Genomic DNA, 24,783 nt, shown 5'->3' with positions numbered 1-24,783 from the left:
AAGCAATGAAGAAACCAATACGACAACTTCAATTCACCCTTTCAAATTTCCCTTTCCAAAATAAAGAAAAAAAAAAAAAAAAAGAGAGAAGGAAATATTTCATTTCTAAATTCCAATTAAGGTCCTAAGCACGTAGTACTACTACTACTTCCACAGCCCTCATCACTTCACACATCTTCCCAGTTCCCACCTCAAACCCCCTCCTAGAATACTTCCCACCAGGACAGAAGTTTAAAACCATCTTGTACTCTTCTTCCTCAGGAAGACATTGGTGTTGCCATGATCTGTTTTCCAGCAGGACAGCAGGAAGTTTTTACCCAACTTACTGAAAAAAAAAAAAGATATATAACCCCTTTGCAAATTAATCCTTCAGGCAAGAGTGTCCAGCTGGTTGACCTCAATAACGAAGGCAGGAAAAATCTGGGCTTTCCTCATTACTTAGGCTTCATGCTTCTTTATCTCACATAAGCGTGCTAAAGAGGCAGCAATTCTCCTAAGACTAAAAAAATGCACTAAATAATCCAATCCTCTGTAACTGAGGTGCAGACAGCATGTGCCCCTCCTGGAGAGTGGGCTCCTGGATGTGCTGAAGCTTCAGCATCACAAGCATTAGTCCCTGCCTTCACTCTCAGGTGTGCCATTGTATCTTTTTATTTTAGCAGTTACTGATGAGTTTAGAGTAAGCATGGATTAAAACTTAGAAAAGGAAAGGAACCAGGATGCCAAGCTGGGAAGAGATTCCCAACAGATTTCTCGATTAGGAGGATTTCCAGGTCAAGAAAGCTCTCAAGCAGCCTATAGAAAGATATCGCTGTATCTTCCCATATCTTGCCACATGTAACAACAGGGTAGCACAGGAAAAAGAGCAAGAGAGCACAGAAGGATGTCAGCAAGGTCTGAGGTTCCTGTGAGAGCAGGAAATTTATGAAACGAAACTTACAAGTGGAGCACACCCAATGCTAGAAGGGGACAGGAAAAGCCCAGGAGTCCCAACCAGCCCAAGCCTGCAAGATTTGTGTGTCAGCAGTGTCTGCTGCTCAGTTTAAAAGGAAGGATAGAGAGCAGGGCACACTTGCAAGCTGTGTGGTGCCAGGAGGACCTGCAGGGCACCTGTTCCTCACTGTCTTTCCCTGCAGCAGAATGAAACAGACAAATATCAGACGGTGCAAATAAGTACGTAAAGGGATAATTTTTCCTGGTCCTCACAGACAGACCACCAGAAGCACTTAAACGTGTGATGCCTGCTTCATACAGTACAAATGCAGACCAGCACCCAGACCTCCAGTTAGCTCAAAAGACCACTGCTACAAACCTTACTTACTAACTACAGAAATTGTGACCAAAACTATCAAAACTTATCAAGAACCATCTTAAAAACACTTCTTTGTCCACATTATCCTGTTTGGAAGCCTGTTCCACAACTTCCCTCCTCAGATGGTTCGGGATCTTTTAATGTCAGACTTCAATTAATTCACAGCTTGCTCAAAACCATTCATCTTAGGCCAATACTGTACTTGAACTTCAACAAGTTTCCTCTCTCATTGTGATATTTACATCCCAAGCTACCAGCTAGACTAAATAAGCTACGCTTTTGTCACCACTCTGCATAAGATCGGCAATTAAGCTTATACTATTTTCAAGTCTCAAGTTCCAAATAAGTTACAAAAGAGCTCTAAAACGCCAGGAACATTTTCTGAATTTTTTTAAAATACAGATAGAAAAGAGTGGGATGCTCCAGAGGACTGGGGGTCAGACAGCACTAGGACAGCATTAAAATAAGATGCCTGGGGTAATTATAGGCTGTTTCACCAGACATTAACCACAGGCAGAACTGCAGCTGTGACAGGACTCTGAATAAAAGAAGTAATAAAATTTCCATCTCTTAATGCCAGGCAATGTGCTTTCACAGGAAGCAGATCTCCTATTTGACCAAAGTTTATGGCATTTCCCCAGAAGCACATCGGTCTTGTACACAAATGCTGCTGGGAAAGAGAAAAAAAGCTACTGTAGACAAGTGACAAGCATAGACAGCACAAATCTGGTAAATCTAGTAACGCTATACTTAAGCAATGCAAAACCAATACTAAGCTTAAACGGCTGGAAAATGAGTGAAGATATTTATAGGCTTCAAGTATGTGCACACTGTTTCAAAGACTACTTCAATGTGAAATTCTTTCAATACTTATGCATCCCATCAGCTGTGCACGCTACTTTCTTCTTATGTTTTCATATTCTTTAATCTCCACGGTCTTACTGTTTAAAATTAACAGCAGTGGCTTCTTGCTGCGCTTTGGTAGAAACTCACTGCCCTCTCCTACTGTGATGAACAGCAATCACCATCTGCATGTACTGTGGTCACGAGCCTCCAGGTGATATTGGGTTGGTATTGTTTAAAAATCAAACATCAGCAGGTCAAGGAAAACAGCAGATGATCGTTCCACCAATGATTCATTTGCCATTAGTCCCTCCTCAAGATTACAGCACTGTATGAATTGTGCAAAGGAGTCCTACTGCAGCCTGCAATGAAGCAGACAAGGAGCAGAAAGGGAGGGAATGCATTAAATGCCCACGTGAAAGTAAAATTAGAGGCAAAGACGCATGTTAATTATATGGTTGTGACAGCAGACAATTCAATTTCCATAAACTCTTTGAGACTACACCTGACTAGACCACGAGCATCAAGTGTTTCTGTTTGTGTGCTCACCTGCGGCTGTGTTTAAAAAGCACAAGGTACATTCAAATACTGAAAGCTCTCCTGATCTCCTCATTTCTGATTATCTGCTGAAGATCTGCTGAAGGTGAGGTTCTGTACTGCTTTCACAGCTAAACTCATGCAGCCTGCTTCCTTTCCATGTCAATTTAGGGTAGCATAGAAAAATACCCCTGTGCTCTGGGAAGGGCTGGCATGCCTACAGGAGGTGATGTTGATCTAACACCTGATTACATTCTGCCCAACTTCACCCTCTGCCATTGGCCTCCTTAAAATCTTAAAGGAAAAAACACAAGCCCACACCCTGTTCTGTTACCAAAATAAGAAAAATGCAAACACACCAAACAAAAGGCATTCATTTGGTAGGTTCTGAGCATTTGGTGGCCTATCAGGGCAGTCAAACGAAGCAGCCCCAAGGAGCATAATGCAATTGACCAACAAGATAAACAAACATCATTAGGGGCCACCTCCCCATGATGGGGCCAAGAGCTGGGGAGCAGCTCTCCTCTACCCAGCCCTCACTGCAGAAGTGTCTCTGGACTTCCATTTGCCACTCCAGCTGCATGCAGACCCAGGGAACAGGTGGAGCTGAGGGGCACTGCCTCAGTGCCCAGCTGCCTTGAAAACTCACTTCTACACATGCTGCCCTCCTTCACATGCACTCCTTTCCAATTTAATTAGCTACTTAAGAGACAAAATAGAACTACATAAGAATCTTCAGTGCTCCCTAGGGCCCGACTAACTTCAGGGAGAATTTTCCTATTCAAACCTGCCATCTTCCTTTCATTATGCTTTATTTTATTCTGTAGTTTCAGACACAGTTCAAAGCAATCTGTTCACTGCTCTCTGATACAGAGGACAGACCTGCATTGGGTGATATGAACATACATAGCCACGTATGGATCTCTTCACCCTTGCTCCTTCCCTCAGCACAGGATAAAAGAGTTGTTTAATCAACAAAAAGAATCAAACGTCAAGCAATCTTAAACTCTAAAATCCCTTCTGTATTGATGTAAAAATTGATTTGTCTCGCAGCACATGAACATACCGTATCTGACAGATCTCTCCATTACTGTCCTGCCACGCAAAGAATTCTGGCAGATGTAGCTGTTAAGACCAAGTTATGCAAAGACTTCCCTCAGCGGCAGCTAACAGCCGCCTCACAGGTGAACCAGGCAGCAATAGCAAGGATGGGAACAGGAAAAGAAGTGGCACAGAGAACAGCCTGGAAACAGCACAGCAGAAAGAGTAATGCAATGGAGTAGTGGAGAAATGAAGAACAGAGAGCTTCGTATAGCCATGGGCTCACCAACTTAAACAATCACATATCTGAAATGTAACTCTGATTTGCTTGTACTAATTCCACGTAATTTCAAATTGCTTTTATACTTTGAAGATTTGCTGATAAGAAGCAACCCCAAAGTTGTTTTCCCTATTGAAATCATGCACATGACAAAGAAATAACTACAAAAAAAAAACAAAACTGATCTGACTCACAAGCCCAACTGTGATTACACATAGTTTGAAACAGGATTAAAAAACTGAAATGAAGTCAAGGGAACAAATATCACACAATCAATCAGTTCTTTTCTTAGATTCAAACTAAAGCCTAAATTCTGCAAAGGACCTTCACTCAGACAGATTCTTCCATTTAGAAGACTGCAAGTCCCTTCCCTCACTTGCGATTGCTGCATGTTAATTTAAAGACAGAAAGAAGTAAGCAAGTTTTACAAACTTTTGCTTGCCCAGTTCAACTTGGAAAACGAATTTGTTTAAAGGAGAAAATCTGTTTCTTATTTCAAACATTGGATATTTTATGAGAACGTTGCCAAGAAAAGAATCTTAGGAATGCCTTTACATGCACAGAACACATGAGACAACTGGTGAGCAGGCCTGTGATCCTTTAAACAAATAAATAATAAAACAAAATCTCCATTTCTACCATGAAGCCCTTTCTCTAGGGAGCAAGCAGCACATGCCTGGGATTTTTCATGGATAACTTCTATCATAACTTCTTGCTATTATTAGTATAAAAGACTTCCCTCTCAAATCCACAGCTGTAAGGCAAGCAATGATGGAAAATAATTCCCATGCACAGGCCAGCAGAAAGCACAAATGTCTGCTTCACAGTGTTTCTTGGCACTACTTTCCTTCAACCAAAACTATAAATCAAGGAGAAACTCCAGGCAAGTATAACAGGAACGTGACCTCATTTTTAGCACATGCCAACAAACTGCAGCTCGTGAACCTTCTAGGAATCAAGCCTTTTGGAAGAGGTTTCAATCTTCCATTTATCTCTTTCTAATTCCAAATACTGGTAACAACTGGATTACAGTGCACTGTATTGTAATGTACAGTGCTCTGACCAAGCACTGATGCAGCTCCTGTTGTGTGTACCAGGGTGAGCTCAGCAGCTGTGCCACAGAAACAAGAAGCACACTGCCACCTTGGTGGTGAGGCAGAGGTATGCACCACCCATCTCATTCTCTCCCAAGAATCTCATGGATAATGGAGAAGGGTGCTGCAAGGAGAGGCTCTGTGCCACTACTAGGGACTGTGCAAAGAGAGTAGAAAAAGCTACAAGGGGGAAAAGAAAAATAAGAGGCAGCTCCATGCCCAGGTCCCTGAAGATACATGGAGATGTGATGTTAGAGAAGGGATTTCATCAACTGATCCTACACATAGAACACACCCACCAAGCACACCAACTTTGTCACTCCACAAACTCAGCACCCACAACTCATCATATCAAGGCTGCTCATCACAAGACTGAAAAAAAAAACCAACAAGGTAGGAGCCAGGGCAGCATGTAAACAAAACTTCACCACCCCTCCCTTCAGAGCCTAAACAAAAACAGTATCTGAGAGACAGACCTGCTGTGCAGCTTCAAAGACAAACAAATCCTCCCCCTCGATGAGTTCCCAAGCAATTCTCTCCACCACGTGCTGAGGTTAACAGAAAGAAATCAATAGTAATGCCCCAGATGATTATTTCGGGATCCTCAATTTCAAACACAAGTTAATAACATACTGCACGGTAACCAGTGCTCTTCAAGGTAAGGAGAGAAGCCTACTGCAATCTAATAAAATAGTGGCTTAGAGAAAACAGTATGTAAGGGCACACAAAGAGGAATAACACTCCAAATATGTGGCTGTTCAACACAGCTCCCCAGTGCCTTGGCTGGCTTGAAGCACGGCACTGAGGCAGGCTTTGTGCCTCACAACTAACTTGCCTTACAAACACAACCTGAACAATTTGAGAGCAGTTTGCACACATTCAACTGGTGATGCATTGAAAAGCATGGATACTTTTGCTTTATTATGAATTTCACCATATAGAATTATTGCTGGACAAAAAGCTTCTCTGAAAACCTTGCTCCTGGGTTCATTTTCGACCAGGTGCTCAAAAATACAGAAGAGCAAGTCCTACCAGCTGCCTTGTTACCCAAAATGGTTTATCTGCTATGCTCTTTATTTAAACAACTTCTGGTCTGTATCTCTAAGTTAATGCTTTAAAAGGTTTCCACTGTCACTGTTTCTAAACTCCAGTGATCCACTGAATTATGTCATGGACTGAAAACCCCTTGCTCTGCAGTTTAAATAGAGCTGTTTTGTTTTGGTTGGTTGGTTTGTGCTTGGTACACAGCAGCAATTCCATTTAAGATAAACCGACACACAGCAAAATCGTGCCATTACATTAAATAAGGTCTAGTCTAGAAACATGCGTTCACTACTCCAAAATCGGCAGGAAAGAAACTTCGTTCCGGCTTTTTCATTAACGGTTGGCGAGCGGACCGAGACCCTTAGCGCAAATAGAAATCATTGGGAGAGCGAAAGTAATGGGCGTTTTGAACAACCCCGAGAGAGGAGTGAAATACTTAGAGCACGGGCTGACAAGCAGCCAAGCATTGAACCCGACCGGCTATTCTTTCACTGGGAAAGGGTGTGTTTTACAGCTCCTAAACTCCTCCTTACAACAGCTCCGCGCTGTTAGCTTTCAACTATTGCACCTCGGGAACAAAAAGCCTCAACAACACCGATTTTGAATAAAAACATTAGTAGAACGTTCTCAGGAATTCCAATTAAAACCTTCGAGGTCCCCACCCACCCTTCCCCGAGGCTCCCTAGCAGCCCCATCCCCTGCTCCTCCTGGGCCCTAAGACCCCCGGGAGCCGCAGCCCACCGCCCCAGGGGCAGGAGCCGAGCCCGGCACACGCCCGTCCTTTTGTCTGCCGGCACTGCAGCATCCCCGCGGGCTGCCGGTCCCGCTCCCTGCTCACAAAAGGCGCAATACATCCCCGCTTTTCTCGGTAGAGCGTTGAATAAACGAATCAACTTTTTGCTTTTTCTTCTTTTTTTTCTTGTCTCCCCCCCCCCGCCCCCCACTCAAAGGATAAACATCTCAGCACCGCAGCCCCTCCTCCATCCCACACAACCCCAGCCGGAAACGAGCGCGGGGCTCGGCCCCGCTCACCCTTCAGGCAGAACATCCCGCACCGCTTCGAGCCGAGCCGAGCCGAGCTGAGATCCCGCAGCCGCCACCCGGCCCCGCCCGGCCCCGGCCGGCAGATGCAAGGCGGCTCGGGAAAGGGGGAGATGAAAGAGCCGCGGTCAGCTTCCGTCCATCCCAGCTGCTCTCTGCATGTGCCAATTAACGGGCAGGCATTGAATCACATCACCAAGGCTGGAAAAGACCTCCAAGTTCATCCGGTCCAACCGTCCACCTACTACCAATATTTATCATTAAACCGTGTCCCTCAGTACAACATCTAAATGCTCCTTAAACGCCTTCAGGAAGAGCGCCTTAGCCACCTCCATGGGCAGCCCATTTCAGCACCTGACCACTCTTTTGGAGAAGAAATGTCTCCTAACATCCAACCTGAACCTCCCCTGGCACAACTTGAAGCCATTCCCTCTAGTACTGTCACTCATTACACAGAGGCCGACCCCCACCTCACCTGAGCCTCCATTCAGGTTGTTGAGAGAGACAAGGTCTCCCCTGAGCCTCCTCCAGACTGAACAATGGGAGTTCCCTCAGCTGCTCCTCTTAAGACCTGTGCTCCAGACCTTTCACCAGCATGGGAGTCATGTTTGTGGATCTCTTCCAACTCCCAATACACTGTGATGCGACTCTAAAAATCACAGGGGATGCAGCTCAAAGAATTTCTTGCAGAATCCCCTTTTCTGCACAAGCGACCTATAGGAAGACAAGAGCTCAACCTTGAGCTTTGTTTTTATACGGGACACAAAGTGCTGCCCTGTGTGGTGTTGGTTTTTATAGGGCCTGACCCTAAACAGCAAAGTAATGTGGGAACAACGCAAGGTAAGGGTCAGGGTGACTCCCTAGCTAAGTGAGAACTACAGCTCTCTCCAAAAGCATTACTTGTCCTAAAATTCCTCAGTAAAGCCACACTGTGATAAAGGACGTAAGCAAATACGCTGTCTTTGGGAAGGGCTCCAGAGAAAAACCCTGGTGCAGACACCTTAAGAACAAGAGTTTAGAGTACAGAAGCTGAGGCAGAGTTCGTGAGATGCTGAGTACTATTAGGCATGCTTAGGTCTGAAAGTATCACATTTCAGTGATCTGTCAACGTGCAAGAAAAATGGCTTCGTTTTAGAGCAGGATGCTGCATCCAAAATGTGGGGACACTGCAACAGAGCAGCCCCAAACCCAAACTAATACAGCTTAGTCTACCTGTTCTTTTCCGAATTCTGATAGAAAGGCTACAGACTAATTTCAAAAATTCCCTATGCTCAAAGAAACAAAAGGCATTTTTCTCTTAATTCTGTTTTGTGGTGTTCTAGGCATACACGTGCAGTTTCCTATCATAACTCTTCAGAGGGAGCCAGAAACAAACACTCTATATAGGCAAAACAAACAGAACCATACTGTAGCTGAAGGAAGGTTACTTGGATACCAGAGGGATTTAAAGGTTCAATCTTGTTAAATCTACTCATTAATTACCTGGAAGAGGAAGCAAGCAGTGCATCAGTGCTACTCACAGGGGACTGGGAGCAGCTGCAGCACTCTGGTGGGGATCAAGAAATCCTATGGGGATCACAGATATGAGCAAAAATGCACTAAAAAGAGGCAAAACCAGCAATCAAGCAGCATAAACAGTAGGGGAAAATGTATATTCAGCAAACGGCCACTCTTCAGTACTCTGTTCTATTTACTATCTCTTTGCCCTCATCAGTAACAGAGAAGCTTGCATGGGATCCCCTTGTCTGGGATCCTGATGTCTGCAGGAAAGAGGGAAAGGAAAACTGATGTAACAGAATGGCTGCCAGGGCCATTCTGATCAACTAGCTGGATGCTATGTCCATTGGCTTCATAGAGGAGACCATGGCTGACACAGAGCATTGTGCATTCCCTGTGTATCTATACAAGTGGTCATGGTCATCTAAAGGGAAAAGTTCCAATAACATGAAGTCAGGAGTTCTGACATATCAATCCTTGTCTTTCCAGCACAAGAAAGACACGGAGCTGTTGGAGCAAGTCAAGAGGAGGGCCACAAAGATGATCAGAGAGGTGGAGCATATGAGGAAAGGCTGAGGGAGCTGGGCTTGAAGGGAAGGCAGAAGGCTCCAGGGAAACCTCACTGTGGGCCTCCAGTTCTTGAAGGGAGCTTACAAACAGGAGGAAGAATGACTTTTTATGGGGGCAGATAGTGATAGGACAAGAGGGAATGGCTTTAAACATTACAAAGGGAAATCAAGGTTAGATGTTAGGGGGAAAATCGTTACTCAGAGAGTGAGGGAGCTGTGGGTGCCCCATCCCTGAAGGTGTTCAAGGTCAGGCTGGATGGGGCCCTGGGAAGCCTTATCTCATGGGACATCTAATTAAACACTTTTTCCTTTCAAACCAAAGTCCATAGAGATGCACATTTCTGATACCGTGGATGAATGCCAGCCAGCTTTTGAAGGAGATTTTCTAAAGCCTGAATCATTCTGACACATTTCCCTTTCACACTGTGCGTAAAACACACACACAAAACAAACAAACAACAATAACAAAAAAACTCTGAAGAACCATCCAAAGAAAACAGCTGGAGTCAAAATACCGTCTTGGACCTGAATGAAGGCTTTCACAGCCCAACAACACTGCTTGTCTGCAGCCAGTGAAAAGTCAGTGTCAGAGTCTGCCAGGACAAGTGGTGGCCACAGGATGGTAAGAGAGGAGAGATGGAGGAGGTCAGCCCCAGGATGGGCTGAAAGGGATGGTCTCAGCCACAGAACTGAGCACCAGCTGACAGGACATTGGTTTATATTCTGATAAGTAACACTGAGTATTCTCCTAACTGCAACACAAGAGAAAATATTTGCTTCTCTCTTTCACATTTGATATTATTACCTTACCAGTTCCACTTGAGGGATTTTTCACTGATCAGGGTGGAGTTTCCTCTCACAGTGAAGAAGGAAAGAAGTATTTTAAAAATCACTGTAGAAGAAGAAATGTATTTGGAGAAGGTCACATCAGGCCTTGCAAGACAGCAGGAGGCAACAAGGCTGTGTCCTGTCCTGCAGAAAGTAACCTGAAGGAGTAACTTGCAGTGAAGGGACCTTCTCAAACGATCAGTGCTCCAGCTATAGCACAGAGCTACTCATACACTCCTGAACTTGCAGAAACAGGGGTTCACCATCCCTATCAAGAATGGCACGAGAAACTGAATTTTCTAAGTATTCAAAGGAAGAAGACAATTGAATCTTGACCACTTACGAGCAACATGGAGGAACTAAACCATATAAATATCTGAAAGAGCTGCCCATCATTAAAACCATCCATCTCCGCCAAAACTTCTGAAACAACTTCACACTGTTTTCTTTCTTTAGACCTTAAACACTGGCATTTTATTTGAAGGAAGCACCTAGTTCCACTTCAGCTGTATGTAAATCCAGGAGCCAAATTTAAATCTTACATACATATATATATAAAAAACAGATTTTCAAAAGACACCTTTATTTCTGTTCCTACAATATCTATAGCTATAATTGGTAGAGTTTACAAGTAGACATTACAGACATATGTGGGATTATGGCTTCAGACTACTACAAACAAAAAGTTCATCTGTAATAAACCCAGCAGTCCCTGAAGGTGAAAAGTATTTGGCATTAAAAACAGTGGAATGAATGACTTTCAGAATAGGCTATCTTCTGCCTTAAGTGAGGAAGAAAACAAATAAAATGAAGCCATGAATCAGTTTGCCTTATCTTTTGTTTGCTTTACTCTTCAGAGCAAGGGCACAGAAAGGGCAAAATCTTTTTAAGAGTTGCTGCAACTCTTCAGGGCAGGAATCTGCAACCAACTCCTAATTCATTCAGATAAAAAAAATATCATCCTTTTGCCAGGGTTGTGTGTCAAATTATCTTTGATTAATCGATGCAGCAGAGCTTCATCAGTAATGTTTACTACTGAAATAAAACAAGATAAGACAGAACAAAGAAAAACCCATAAGCACCTTCATTTGCTCAGTCATTCACACACAGCTTCAACTGGTCACCACAGGGATACCACATGGGTTTCCCATTGGTTGGCCCTTCAGACTGGCATGGTCTTTCCACCAGGGTTACTGAAGAATGCTTCAAGGTACTGGGGAACATGAAAATGAAAGGTGGCAGAAAGGACACCTGGAATAACCTGAACTACTGCCCTTTTTTTAGGCTAGAAGGCAAATCACACCTTAACAGATCAAGAGTGACAAAGACAACCAAACCCTCACGTGTTGTCCTACAAGGAGAACAGAACAGGCTGTCTCCCTACATAGATACAATTATAACACAGCTTAACCTAATATACAGCAACCATCCTTTCTCTACAAGCTCCTCGAGGCCATCAAACATAAGACAAACACAAATAAACATTCAGAAAAATCAGTTTCTACTCCTTTCTAAGGAGCTCAACTGTGTGCAGGCAAACCATCAGCAGAGGCTGGGAGCAGTTCTCATTCACACAGCCAGAAACGTTCATCTAACAAACCACAAATAGCTCACTGAAATATGATGCTTGATAAAACCTGTACTACTTTAAGCAGTTCTCTTTAGGGACACCCAAATATGAACATAAAAGTATTTGTACTTTGTCAGTCGCTGTCCTTGAGCTGCAAACTGAGGCAGTGCCTTCACCGGGAGCTGCATGCAGAGGGACACAGTGGTGTGTGGGTTACTACAGCACCACAACAAGAAACACTACTGGACCCCTACCTGTCCCAGCTCCTCCCAAGCTACAAAACTGAACCAGCCACCAAAGTGTGTGCTGTGACTCCTTCTGGAACAGATGTGCTCTGCCTCTTCACGGAGTTGATTGCATGTGTGTGTGTGAAGCACAGAGCAGGGAGAACTAAATGAGCTACTTCTGGTTTGACCTGATTAATTAAATGGGTTTGCTGCTTTCCTCTCATCCCAGGTGAATCATGGCCTGCCAGAGATGACAGAGGAGCTGCAGTTTCCTCAGTGTCAGGCTCAGCTCACCGTGCCCCCAGCTGTGCCATTCACCACTCTCCCTTCACAAACATGGATGAAGCTGGCTACAAGTCAAATGTATAATGTCATACCTGCTTCTGCCATTGCATGTCACAATGACCTCTTTTTTATTCTGAGATGAAAATGTTGTATTTATCACATACAGCACTGCATGCATTACTCAAGGTTAATAAAATGGAGTTAACAACCCCTGGAAGAAAGTTTCCGTTTAAGTGTACACCATGCTATAACCACCCTAACTCATCTGCTAATAACTATGGAGAAATGGATTTAAAAGAATCAATGGAAGTTAGAAGCAAGTACAGCCTCTACTCCATTGGCCTCTGCACCTGTTTCAAGCACTGAAATCAGGCATGGCTGACTGAAGTTACAAGTATGCTTTTTCTACAGGCCCCTCTTTCATTAGTACAGTCACCGAGGAGCTGCAGCCATCAGTATCATGTCAGGACTGCGTGTGTGGCTAATGGACATAGACCATGGTTTGCACAGGACCCTGTGATCCAGTCTGCTTCAGTGTTTGGTTTGACAACTTCTGAGTAACTTTGCCAAAAGCCTTCCAAGCAGTTCTCACATCTTTTTGTTTTAAGCGATTCATCCGCACACTGTACACCAATTGCAATGCATTTAATTCACAGCTCGTAGCTCCCTTCGGTGCACCGCAAAGCTCAATGTCCAGGGAAACCATCTGCCTTGAGAAGACACGGTGCCAAGTAGGAGTTGCTGCACCATATGTAAGGGAAGCTCCAGAAGGAGCAGAGGGTATACATATTAATTACCTTTCTCTGAGATGGAAAATGTGCCATACTCCCAGTTGTCCAACATACATCCTCATGCTGATAATACACTTTGCACAGTTATCACAAGCACCTAAGCCTTACATTTTAACAGATCACTTCAGTTTTAACTTCGGAGCAGCAAGCAGCACATAAGGTTATAGTTGAGTTTTCCTTTCAATTCACCAGAAACAGACAACACGAGCCTTCTAGCTATGAGAGGGAAAGAAGGCTGGTAGATAAATGAACAGATAAATGTCAGCAGAAAAGCAGGTGGATGGATAAATGGCTGGGAAATCTACAGCTTAATTAGCTTTATTTTGTTTGAGATTCTGGGGATAAAAGACAAGAAGAAAACATATTTCACAGTTTAAATTACAAGCTGTCAAATCCCCTTTTTTACTAGTTCCAAACACTGCAATAGAAACTAAATACGCTCTTGCAAAATTCATTAGCTTCAGTCATTTAACCACACTCTTAACTTTCAAATTCACTTTATCTTTTCTTCTTCTTTTTTTTTTTTTTTCCATATGTAATAGAGATCAGAAAAGAAAAACAAAGAGCTATAATATTTGCAATGTCCTGCCAGAGTGGTGAACTATGACCAGTCTGAAGACAAAGGCTCCCTCAGTTTTAGAGGACAGTTCACGTGCAGTTGTTATTCAACTGCATAGAAACAGACAACTTCATATATGCTAGCGTTTTATTAGGAGGGGGGAGTAGGAAAGCACATACAGTGCATTGTTTCCTCTCAAATGCTGCATACAACGTCTTGCAGGAAAACATTCTGTTTTATAAAATACAGAGAGCTGAGAGGAAAATATGAAAGTCAGGAGACAACAGTTTTACCTCTGTGTCGATAGGGAGTTATCCAAGTCTTTTAGCCTAAGGATTCACTGAATTTAGGAGGGAGGTAGCCCGGGAACAAGAAAAGAAAGCTGTGTATGAATCATGAAATACAACTTGAAAACATTCATAAAACTCAAAATCACACCCTCAGGAGGAAATCACAGCACCCCCTTCATTTCTCCATTGCTCAAAGAAGCAAGCAAATGCTCTTCTATGAAGAGCTCTACTCTGGTGACTGTGCTAATTCAAACATCAAGTTAAGCTAAACTGCAAGTTGAGCTGGATTGGGATATCCTTCTCGCTCTGGAAATGCACACCTAGCACAGGTGCTGCTCTATTTGTTTGATTTGCATTTCCCCAAGATTGTGCTCTGCTATAGAAACTAAGAATCTCCTACTGGAACTACACTGCAAGTGAGATTCAAAGGGAGCCACGGAAGATAAAAGTGGTGTCACTTCAGAGGTGAAGACACAATTCCGTAATAGCAGGTGCTGTAAATGAACACCTAAAGGAACAACAGCAGCAGCACAAAGCTGTTAAGAGGAATTGGCATCTTCCCCGGGAGCTGCAGCCACCAGCTCATTTTGGGGGATAAGAATTATTTATACTGTAGAAATAGCAAGGGATTAAAACAAAGAGCAACAATGGCTGGATCCGTGGTTTTTGATAAAACAAAAGTAGAGATGTGCCCTTAATTAAATGATTCTGTGACACCTATCAACATTTCTTACTTGAATTTAATCTGCTACTGTTGCTTGCAAATTTTTGTTCACAAACCTTCTTTCAGATCCCATGTACAGCAATGTTTGCCAGAAGACACGGGAATGAAGGAAACATTTTGATTAAATTTGCTATTATATACAACCATACAAAAGTTGCTACTTCAAGCTGTAGTTAAATATCAGGCTTTCAAATAGCTCCAGCAGTTTTATCAGCAGGAAGAGTTTTGATTGCCACTGTACATCATTAAAGTTTTAAACAACCCTCTGCTGTGCAACCACACAAACACACGAAGACAAATAGTTTATGCCTAGGTAATTTAAGTAGTATCTCTGCTCCCAGCTGAGAAGTGCTTCCACAAATGCATAATGTCCAATGGTTACAGCTACAGAACCATCAGCATTAGATACTAAGACACATACATGGCCATACAGGTTAATTGCTACAAATGCTTCAAATACATATGAAAATCTCCAGTTTTATCTTTGCATATAGAACTTACATGTAGAAGAAAAATCTATTACAAAATGAATAACCGAGGTTCATGCCAAATCTCTCACTTTTTCCACTTAAACGTTTAGATTTTTATATGCTTACTCATATATAAAATTGCATCTATAAAACATTCATTTCTTTTTCCAAAAGAAGAAGAAAAAAAAAAAAAAAAAAAAGGTCCACAAAAAGAATATAAACCATGCAGTATTTGTTTTGGAGTTATTCCAGTCTTTTACACAAATGCTTTTTGAGGTTTCCATAAATGCTTATTTATGAAGTTTCCTGAAGTTTGAAGAACCATTTTCACAGACACACACACACCCCACTGCTAAATCCACTACATCTTCTAGCCTCTAAAAACACCACCAGTTCCCTCAGGTCTATAGGCCTTTATCTTTGTATTAGCTGATATATTTTCTTCCACTTGTGCACCTGCAAAAAGTATGCAGAAAGAATGACCACTAAATAATTTTACATTAGAATAGCATGGATTAAGTGATCTTGCTTAAAGAAATTTACCATTGTTGTTACTTCTACATCCCCTTAACAAGGAAAGCATGATTACAGCTCTTCTGCAAAATCACCTCAGTTGAACTGGAATACTTCGGAACTGTGTTCATGACTTAAAAACAAAATTTTCAAGTTCATTTGGACTTTACAAAAAGACTATCCCTATGCTTTGAGAATCAAGCTCTACTATGATGTTACATGAAGACAGAGCTATAAATTCCAAAACTGCTTCTCCAAGAAGCACTGAAAACACAAACTGCCCAGCATTACAAAAATTCATGGCCTACAGTCCTGCCCTCGGAACACTGAGGAAAACTTATCATATGATATTACCAAACTTGTTTATTACTGACAAACACTGAAACCAACTACAGATGGCATAGATAGGACAAGAGGGAATGGTCTTAAACTGAGTCAGGGGAGGTTTAGGTTAGTCCAGTTCTGGGCTCCCCAGTACAAAAAAGACAGGGATCTCTTGGAAAGAGTCCAGCGGAGGGCCACAAAGATGGTGAAGGGCCTGGACCAATATTGCTGTTGTGATAGAAGAAATTAATCCTTATGTTTACAGAAATTCAGTTTCCTGGTGACAGTGACATTCCCAGGCAATACTATACGGTGGATGGTTAGGAAGCTCATTTACAGTTTGTATATTTCTAAGGTCAGAGCTGTCATCAGGATAACAGAATTCCCTCCATCAGACACACTACAGTGGCACCAAGGGCTGAACCCACAAGGAGCTACCCATGAACTGAAAGAAATTCCAGCATTAAAAGCAAGTTTGAAGTTTATACCGGTTTTGGAAGGAGGCAAAAATCAAATAAATAAATAAGTAAAAAGCTATGCCAAACACTTTAATATTAAGACTTGGCCAACAGACAGCCAAATTTTAGTGGCTGCCACCTTTTGAACTCTGTTTGAATTAGCCTTTAAAAGACCACAGTTACAGGAGAAAAGAAATTTCTTTGACTAATGAGTCCAAAGAAGTTTTTCAGGTAGAGCTGCCTGAGTTAAAAGCAGCCAAGTCTTTTGACTTTTGTGTGGTGCTGAAGGGCTGGAAAGCGACCAAGTGAAACGGTGGCAGTGGGTAAAAAGTACAGAGAAGTAAGGAGAGACAGGAGCTGGGAGGAGAGGAGAAAGCGTGTGTGTGTATGTAAAAATCTCCTTTCCACCCATTGCCACCTGTGGACAGACCTCACAGGGGTCACAATGCAAAGGAAATCACACAATAAACATAGTCAAGTGAATGCAGGACTCCAGAGGAAAGTCCTGCCTTCCACACAGCCCCATGGGCCATCCCTGTGTTGAAAGGAACAATGAAGGACAACCAGAGTCAGACTTGGTGAGGTGTTCTGGAGCTGTAATGTGACCTGTCTTACTTTCTGCCAAGTCAAGGTAAACACAGTGAGATTTTTGCCACAGCGTGACTCGCGTGTTATCTCTGAAGTTAATTTGCTATGTCATGCTCGCAGTAACAGTACAGGTCTGGGGGGTAAAAATGTTCACATGAATTACTTTTATATACTTCCTTATGCCAGAAATAATTCTTCAGGCACTCGAATGCCTTCTATCCAGTTTCAAAGAACAAATGCATCAGTACTTTGCAATACAGTATTTTTTTTAAAGGAAAGATCCACTGTGAGCTACAGTTTGAGGATTCCTGGCAACAGGAGCAGCAGCATGCCTCCATTCTTCTACACCTGCTTCTTAAGAGTATTTTCTGTGAGGGACACCAGGCTTGCATCCCTCACATAGTGAGCTACCCTCTGCTCACAGAAATGCCTTACGAAGCCACAGGACACAGCTCAATAGCACCAGCCACAGAAGGCAGTGACAACCAAGCACACTGACTCACAGAAGGTTTAGATTAGATGTCAGGGGGAGGGAGAGAGGTGAGGTGCTGGCAGAGGCTGTACAGTGAAGCTGCAGATGCTCTGTTCTGGAGGTATTCAAGACCAGGTTGGATGGAGCCATGGGCAACCTAGTCTAGCACCAGATCTGGAGGCTGGTGGCCCTGCCTGTGGCAGGAGGGTTGAAACTTGATGATTCTTTGAATCCCTTCCAACCCAATCTTATGATTCTACATCTCAGTGACTTCTACAAGATGGGAAGGCACCTCCAGACTTCACTTTACATGTACAACCACATGTGATTCTGCCAGTTCAACCTGTGTCCTAAGGAGCTGGTTGAGGCTCACCTCTGCTCTGCCAGGTTGTTCGTTTCTCCAGTGAAAAATGAGTTAACATGAGGTATGACGTTTGACCTCACAAATGCCACCCTCGCCAGCATAAAGAAATATTACGCTATCCCAAAACTAATGAGTTGCATATCGAAAAACAAAAACACACCAAAAAACAGATTAAAGAAGAGAAGCACAGAAGTAACAATTCACTCTTATTTCAAGTCCTTCAGCTTAGAGAGCTGAGGAGGAAGAGGGATCTGTGAGATCCAACAACCAGCCTTTATTTTGCTACCGAATTTCATTGTCTCATTTAGTAACTGCTTCATCAGATGTGAAGACTAATTGCTGCCATGGGTTCCAAAATGCACTCTGCTATTCTAAGGGTTTTTAACAATGAAGCACGAACCATCAGACTTGAATTGCCTTCCGTGCAAACAGAGTTCAGCAGAGCAGGACGTCAGGGTGTGCCCCATGTTTGCAGTTAGCATTTACTTTTTGTTTCTCTCGCTCATTTTAAATCGACAAATCCAGCCAATATCACTGCTCGCTACTGTTTGCAAGTCTCAATCTGCAGCCAATGCAGATTAGCCATTTTGCTGGTGAAATACCAAGCAACACATGCTGCCTTGTGCTTGTCACCTAGCAGCCTCACGGGAATGCAACATGAGACGGGAAGCGCAATGAAGCGGCAGAAGAATAAGAGGTTTAAAAAGACAGGAAGAGAAACAGCTCAGAAAGAAACTTAAATTAAATGAATTGCTTTTCTATTAACCCTCCTTCCTGTATAGGTACAGTTAGCCAAGGAAAAAAGTAGAAGAACCGGTGATTTGCCAGGCTCTATCAAGAAACACTGGAGGCAAAATTATTTTGACAGATGAAATTTTAATAGATTTTCAGCTGTCTTAAAACAAACAGTCTGATTTCCTATACAGAAGTATTCACTCTCCCAGGCTCCTACACACTTCACTTTTTTCTAGTCTGCTTTTGCCTCAAACCATGCAGGTTAATTTGAGTGCTAAGGACAATACTGTGTGGAGCCCTCAGTTTTACAAAGGCTGGCAAGCTATAATGCAATGGTCCAATGGAGCAAAGCTAAGTATTCATTTATCAGACATTTTTGCCCTTACACACAAAGCCAGGACAACTCAGACAGGTACAAACACTCGAACCACTCCAACGCCACATGAGGCTGACCTGCAGCACTGGGTGAAACATTTGTGGCTGTGAGAATATGGCTGATACAGACCAAACTCCCTTCAGCCTTGGCATCCCCAGACAGTTTGCCAGCTTCTTCCATCCAGAGTCCCAGTCAGCACACAGAACAGATTTTACAAGTAAAGTCACATGGTAACATATTAACTGTATGGAGAAAATGAGCCCCTCATAATCATTACCTCCCTCCACCTTCCTTTCAAAAATAATGTATTATCATCCCAATAGGAGAAGGCATGTAAGCTTTCGTATCTTGCTGCCCAATTACAGAAGGAATTCTGCCCTCCCCCTACAGCCTGCACAATGGTTTCTCTATGTAAATCGCACATACAATAACGGTCTAAGAAAAATTAGTACACCATTAATCCATCAGTAAGGCTTCCTTCCCCATCTCTGCACTGTGGCATGAGTTCTGGGTAAGGAATGCAGCATGAGAAACTTTACAGAAGTTAGGAAGCAATTGGCAGCAGAACTGATCCACTTGAAAGCAGAGCACAGCACAAATATGACAACTAAAAAACATAGTGACCAACTGCAAAAGAAATCTCCTGTTGTAGAAGTTTGTCAGCAGTGAAAGGAGTTAAAAAACAACCTTCAAAGCACAGATTAAAATCGTCTCCTAGTGTACTAAGAGCCAAGCTCAAGTGTATACATCCTGTGTTAGTGTTCCTGCTTCCAAACCATTTTCTAAAGCCACAATTTACTCTGACTCAGAACTAAAATTCTGGTCAAATAGCTACTAACTGCTCCCAGAAGTAAAAAGAAATAAAACTCACTTTGAAGTTCAAATGCCCTTGAAGAGCCAGCCTTCTCTTACAAAAGAGACCTTACAGCAGAATTGAGTCAGCCTTACACTTTCCATTAACAAGCCAGTGCTCTGGCAGCACTGGAGGAATTACAATCAAGTCATTTTATCGAGTATTTTAAAAAACACACAAGCACACGTATGCACACTGCAGTTTGCCAGCTAGTAAATGCCCAGGTAACAGTAATTCATCATCATGTCACAGGTGTAAAGTTGAATTTGTTCTGATTTATGGCAAGTATGAGGCGTGGTGGGATAAGTACCTGATGATCCCTATTCCAAAGAAAAACTCAGAACAAACATAAAGACAGTTGTTTAAGGTTTCTGATAAGATATACTCCATGCTGTGCACTCCCAGGGTTCCTTCAGGTATGCCTAGCTCACATCCTAGATGCTTCTCCTCTTCTCTGTAGAGCAATTACCATTACTGTCGCAACATCAGCTTTACTTTGCATGTCTGACCTCCTCTCAATCAACCCTAATAAAACAAAATACACTTAAAATTTTCCAGCAGGACCACAAGACAATCCTCAAAGACCCACCCCACATGTCACAAGAGGAGTCTTAAGCAGTTCATGGTATCACAAAGAGAGGAGAGCCGAACCTGCCGAGAAGACTTGCCACTAGCCACTACTGGCCACAGGAAACATCAACAAAACTTAACCCACACACCACACAATCAGAACCTTTATGTTTCCTACACAGGAAATTAAAGTTATTTCCAGATTAATATAAGCCTCCATAGTTTCAACCTGAGGAAAAAAAAAAAAAAAAGAAAAAGAACTAGACAAGGCAGCACCACTTCTCAGCTTTTGTGCTGCCTTCTTCCTCCTGCTCCCACCCCACCTGCAGCTCCCAAGTGAGCAGCTCAAGGCTCTGGGTAGGACCTGGGTGGCTGACCACCAACAGCGACTACGAGGGTGAAAGAGAAAGCGAGTCACCTTTTCTGCGTGGGCTCCTGTAGGTCCAGTTCTCATCATCCTCGTCTACCTGCTGCACGCAAATGGAGGAAAGCTCACCATCGCTGCGAAACAATCTCTTTGTCTGCCTTGACAAGGAGGAGAAATTTATCCAGCTTACAGCACGCGAGAGGGAGCCTGTGTTTTGTTTGAGTTTGAAAGATCTCGAAACACACTCCTTTTTCATTTTCCTTTAAGCCAGCTACCGGCCTTGGTTCCAAAACGACCTTTCTGAAACTGTTCCCGTCTGCTTTCTCAGGGGTTTTTGTGGAAAGCTAAACAATTTCAAAGTGACTTCCATCCAGGTCTCCCCTCGCTGCGCTTACAGCAGCACCAGTGTGGAGGCAGGTCACCGTGCCAGCACAGCTCCCCCGGAGCTGTTTGGATACAGCGCTTCGGGAGCTGCCAAAGAAAACAAAGGGGTTGGAAAGCAGCAGAAAGTGGCACCTTGCAGCGGCTCAGGCAAGCATGTAACGGCTGAGCAGAATATAGCGCCGAGGCACGTGTTTTCTCCATTCTCCACTCAACAGCAGAAGCTGCAGCTCCTCTCTGCTCCCTGGCATCGCCCTGTAGGAGCGCATATGATCCAACCCACTGCCCCGGTGCGTCAGCAACACCCCATGGCAGCAGGCAGGGCTGGCAGACCCACCGTGCTTCCACTCCGAATGCTGGCTGCCCCGCAATCTTGAGATGAAAAGCCTGGCGGAAGAGCTCCAGGAAGACCCTCCTCACAACACAACAAGCTGCGTGGCGGCTATCGCTTAGGATTAGAGTGAAATACGATCAGCTCGCTTTCCTAAAAGCACAACCACGGGAGCAAAACTCCTCCTTTATTCAGGCTGCTCGGTGGCAGCGCAAACTTCTGAACTCTGAGTGTAGAAATAGAAAAGCACTTGTGTGCCTCTGCTGATCTGGAGAGAAGGAAAACAATATCCTGGTGCTTGTAAAACTGCACAAGCATCCTGAATAGAGAGGGTTGAAAACGTTTGTGCCCATGTTCCTAGTGGTAACATTTAAAAATTAAAGGGAAAAAAGCAAAACAAAACAAGTGCATAGAACATAAAAACCACAATGAGGCACTGGCAGAGATCAGATTCCCACCGGTCCAACAGCTGCTCAGAGACAGATTTCCCAGCTGTGCCACATTTTGTCACTTTCCCTTTAAACCAGCATCTGGAAAAAGCACTCCACATTGCAAAGGTATTAAAGAATCAGACCCTACCAGCAGCTGGTGCAACACCGGTCCTTGCCCTGCACACCAACACCACTGGAGGGACCAAGCCTGGGAGTCAAATACAGTATGTTAAAGGAACTCTCTGCTTTACACAGCCTCCAGATATCCCCCATACCAGGTCCATCGATGGGATTTTTCACCAGAATCATTCAACTCTGTGTCTCATCACAAAAGAATACACCTGAATGCACAAAGCACCCAATAAAACCATCTCAAGGAGAAGCTGGTAGATGGGAAGCCATAAAACTGAACTAAACTAAGCTAAAAAATGCTGTCTATCTGAAGAATAAACATGAATGGCTTAGCATCCTGATGATGTTAGTTCAAGAACTGTCAGCTTAAGAAAATGAGAGCACAGTTTCAACTATCATGCCAGGTTTTTGCTATTGTACAACATGCCCTGATCCCCCAGTAGATGCTCTCATGGCCCTCTGGATTATGCTGCATGGCCTCTTCAAAAATCATTTAAAAACAAAGGCTTTGGCTTCTTCTGAAAGTTATGGTTCTCTGACTCATAATAAGAGGATAAGGTTTAACCCACTGACTGGGAGGCAAAGAGCTAAGTAGTGTATCAGATTACCCTGTGAATCAACCAGGCACACCAAAGTGACCTTTGGCTCCTACAACACAGTACAATGGGTTGGCCAACTGTCTTCTGTAAATAATTTAATAGGCTGCATTTAAATTGAGCTCGTCTGGTGAAGTAATGCATATGTACGTACAGTGGTCTTCCACCACTCCCCAAAGTGATGGTGTAGTGGGACTGAGCGGGTGGGGGAATGGGAACACATACTGTTTGTTAACAACCGCTCTTCTCGCTACATCATTGCTGCGTTTTTCTTCTTAGAAATACACCTCTTCTGTTGTTTGTTTGTTCGTTTATTTATTTACATTTCTTGATGAGACAAGAGAGTTGGGTAGAGTTTTGGAGAGGGAATTCTTTTGATGTTACTCTTGAGACTCTTAGCTTAACAGGAGAACTTGAGAATGTGTTTGAGACATTCAACCACTAGAATATCCACTTTAAGACAGTCTGTGATCAAACAGGCAGGATTTCATGTAAAAATCAAATAACGTGTTTTAAGTCAACTTACTGGCTGTTTCTTTTGAGAAAAAGCAATCATTGAAATTGCCTGTAGTGTAACAGACAGGGAACTGCTAACCACCACAGCTATTATTGTCTGAATTATACAAACCCAGACATATAAAAACCTGGCAGGAGATGCAGGATCACAGACATCCATCCCCTCTTCACTGTGCCTCTTAGGAGCAGATTAGACAAAGCAACATTCAGGTTAACCCAAAATACCAGAATAAATCCCACAGATCTGCCTGGAGTCTTGGCAGCAATTTGGTTTTAAGAATTTTCCTAACCTGTCTGAAGCTCTGGCTTTATATTATGCTGCTGAGTCACAACTCCAATGAGGTGAGGGATAAAACATTGCTTTAGGTGGTAGACCATCACTATGCTACTGTTACTGTAAATACAAATTGGTGCGACACTTTGTTCAGTGTTTGGCCTTATTACATTTCATTGCAGGAAAAGACTGGGATACTGTTATTAGCACAGAATGTATTTTTATCTGCAGGTGATGAGAAGCTCAGGATCAACATACATGCTCACAAAGTTGGATCAAAGTAAGTTTCCCAAGATCAAGAGGAACAGTATTAACTGTTTGAAAAACAATATATAGTCGTTAACACAAATGGAATTACAGGTTAATCCATGCTTTAATCAGTAGCTAAGCACAAGGTCTTATGAGTCAAAAACTTACACGCTTTGGATTCTATTTGATTTTGTAATACCCTTTGTAAAGACCTTTGAGAGATACAAGATACACATCCAATAAACTTTGACTATTTTCTCCCTAACGAAGTTGTTGTACTTTTAAATAGGTTTCATATTTCCCAGGCTATGCAATTAAAGACGAAGGCATTATTTCTGACTAACTTAATACAAAACCATCTTAGGAAAGACTGTGAAGCAAACACAGAAGAGAAAAACTAGAGCTCAAAGCAGAAATATAAAATTCTAGAAATCTAAGTTAGCCCTCCCCCTAATTTTTTTTTTTTTTAAAGACAAACAAAAGCAGGTATGTGTATATTAACAGGAGTTTCAGCATTTATCACAAAGCTGTTCTTCAGAGGATTCTCTAAAAGTTGTTAAGCAAACACATCTAATGGCTCACAGCCACCATGCTTCCCTAAGGCCAGCCAAAAAAAGAAGTAAAAGTCACACGGAAAAGCAAGGAAAAGGTTTTGGTTTGGTGTAAAATTCCTTCAGTACAGAAAAAAAACCACCCCACAACCAACTACCACCAACCCAAACACCGCAGAAGTGCTCTGTTTTCAGCTGGGCTGTGGTTTTTGGCACAGTTCATGCGTTAATTTAATTTTTACATTTCCTAGTCTATCATTTATGATGACTCAACCAGACGGCAACAGCAGTGATTCACAGTGCAGCTTTCTGGAGTAGCAACTGCGCCAGTCACCAAGAGGGCACCTCCTGCTGAGGCTTCCAGGGTGTTTTCCTTAAGGTGATATCAACGAATTGTTATCTGTCATGATCAGTCATTATTATCGGTCATAAACCCGCTCAGACTAAGCACAGACAAAATCTTGCTGAAAGCCCGTAGACTCAACTGCTCACCACACAGCTCTGGCTGTGGATGATACAGGGCGTAGGGTGACTCCGCCTCTCTGAAAGAGGCTCCAGTGCCACCACATCACCCATGCATGATCACCTCTCCCCAGCACTGCTGATCATCTCTAGGCAAGATGTTGGAGAAGCTTGGCTACAGGAAGCCTGAATCTGACCTACATCAGAGGCCTTCATCTAGAGCATACCTGCTCTTGTA

At 43.0% G+C, this 24,783-nt stretch overlaps 1 protein-coding gene across 10 annotated transcripts in view; it reads right to left on the bottom strand.

The window, feature by feature from the left end:
* NHSL1 (NHS like 1) overlaps positions 1–24,783 on the bottom strand; it is a 152,193-nt gene that overhangs the window by 67,229 nt on the left and 60,181 nt on the right. Inside the window, exon 1 of one of the 10 annotated variants that reach the window (XM_032443270.1) lies at positions 20,674–21,371. The exons of 8 other annotated variants lie outside the window; for them this stretch is intronic. In XM_032443270.1, coding sequence (XP_032299161.1) covers positions 20,674–20,878 — 205 coding nt within the window. In that variant the 5' untranslated portion in view covers positions 20,879–21,371. Of the gene's footprint in view, positions 1–20,673; positions 21,372–24,783 lie in introns of those variants that run through there. One more of the 10 variants, XM_015858393.2, reaches the window with a different exon arrangement.

The sequence above is a fragment of the Coturnix japonica genome, chromosome 3, assembly GCF_001577835.2.
Source record: "Coturnix japonica isolate 7356 chromosome 3, Coturnix japonica 2.1, whole genome shotgun sequence".
NCBI classification, from domain to species: Eukaryota; Metazoa; Chordata; class Aves; order Galliformes; family Phasianidae; genus Coturnix; species Coturnix japonica.
This window is presented reverse-complemented; position numbering and strand designations above follow the sequence as displayed.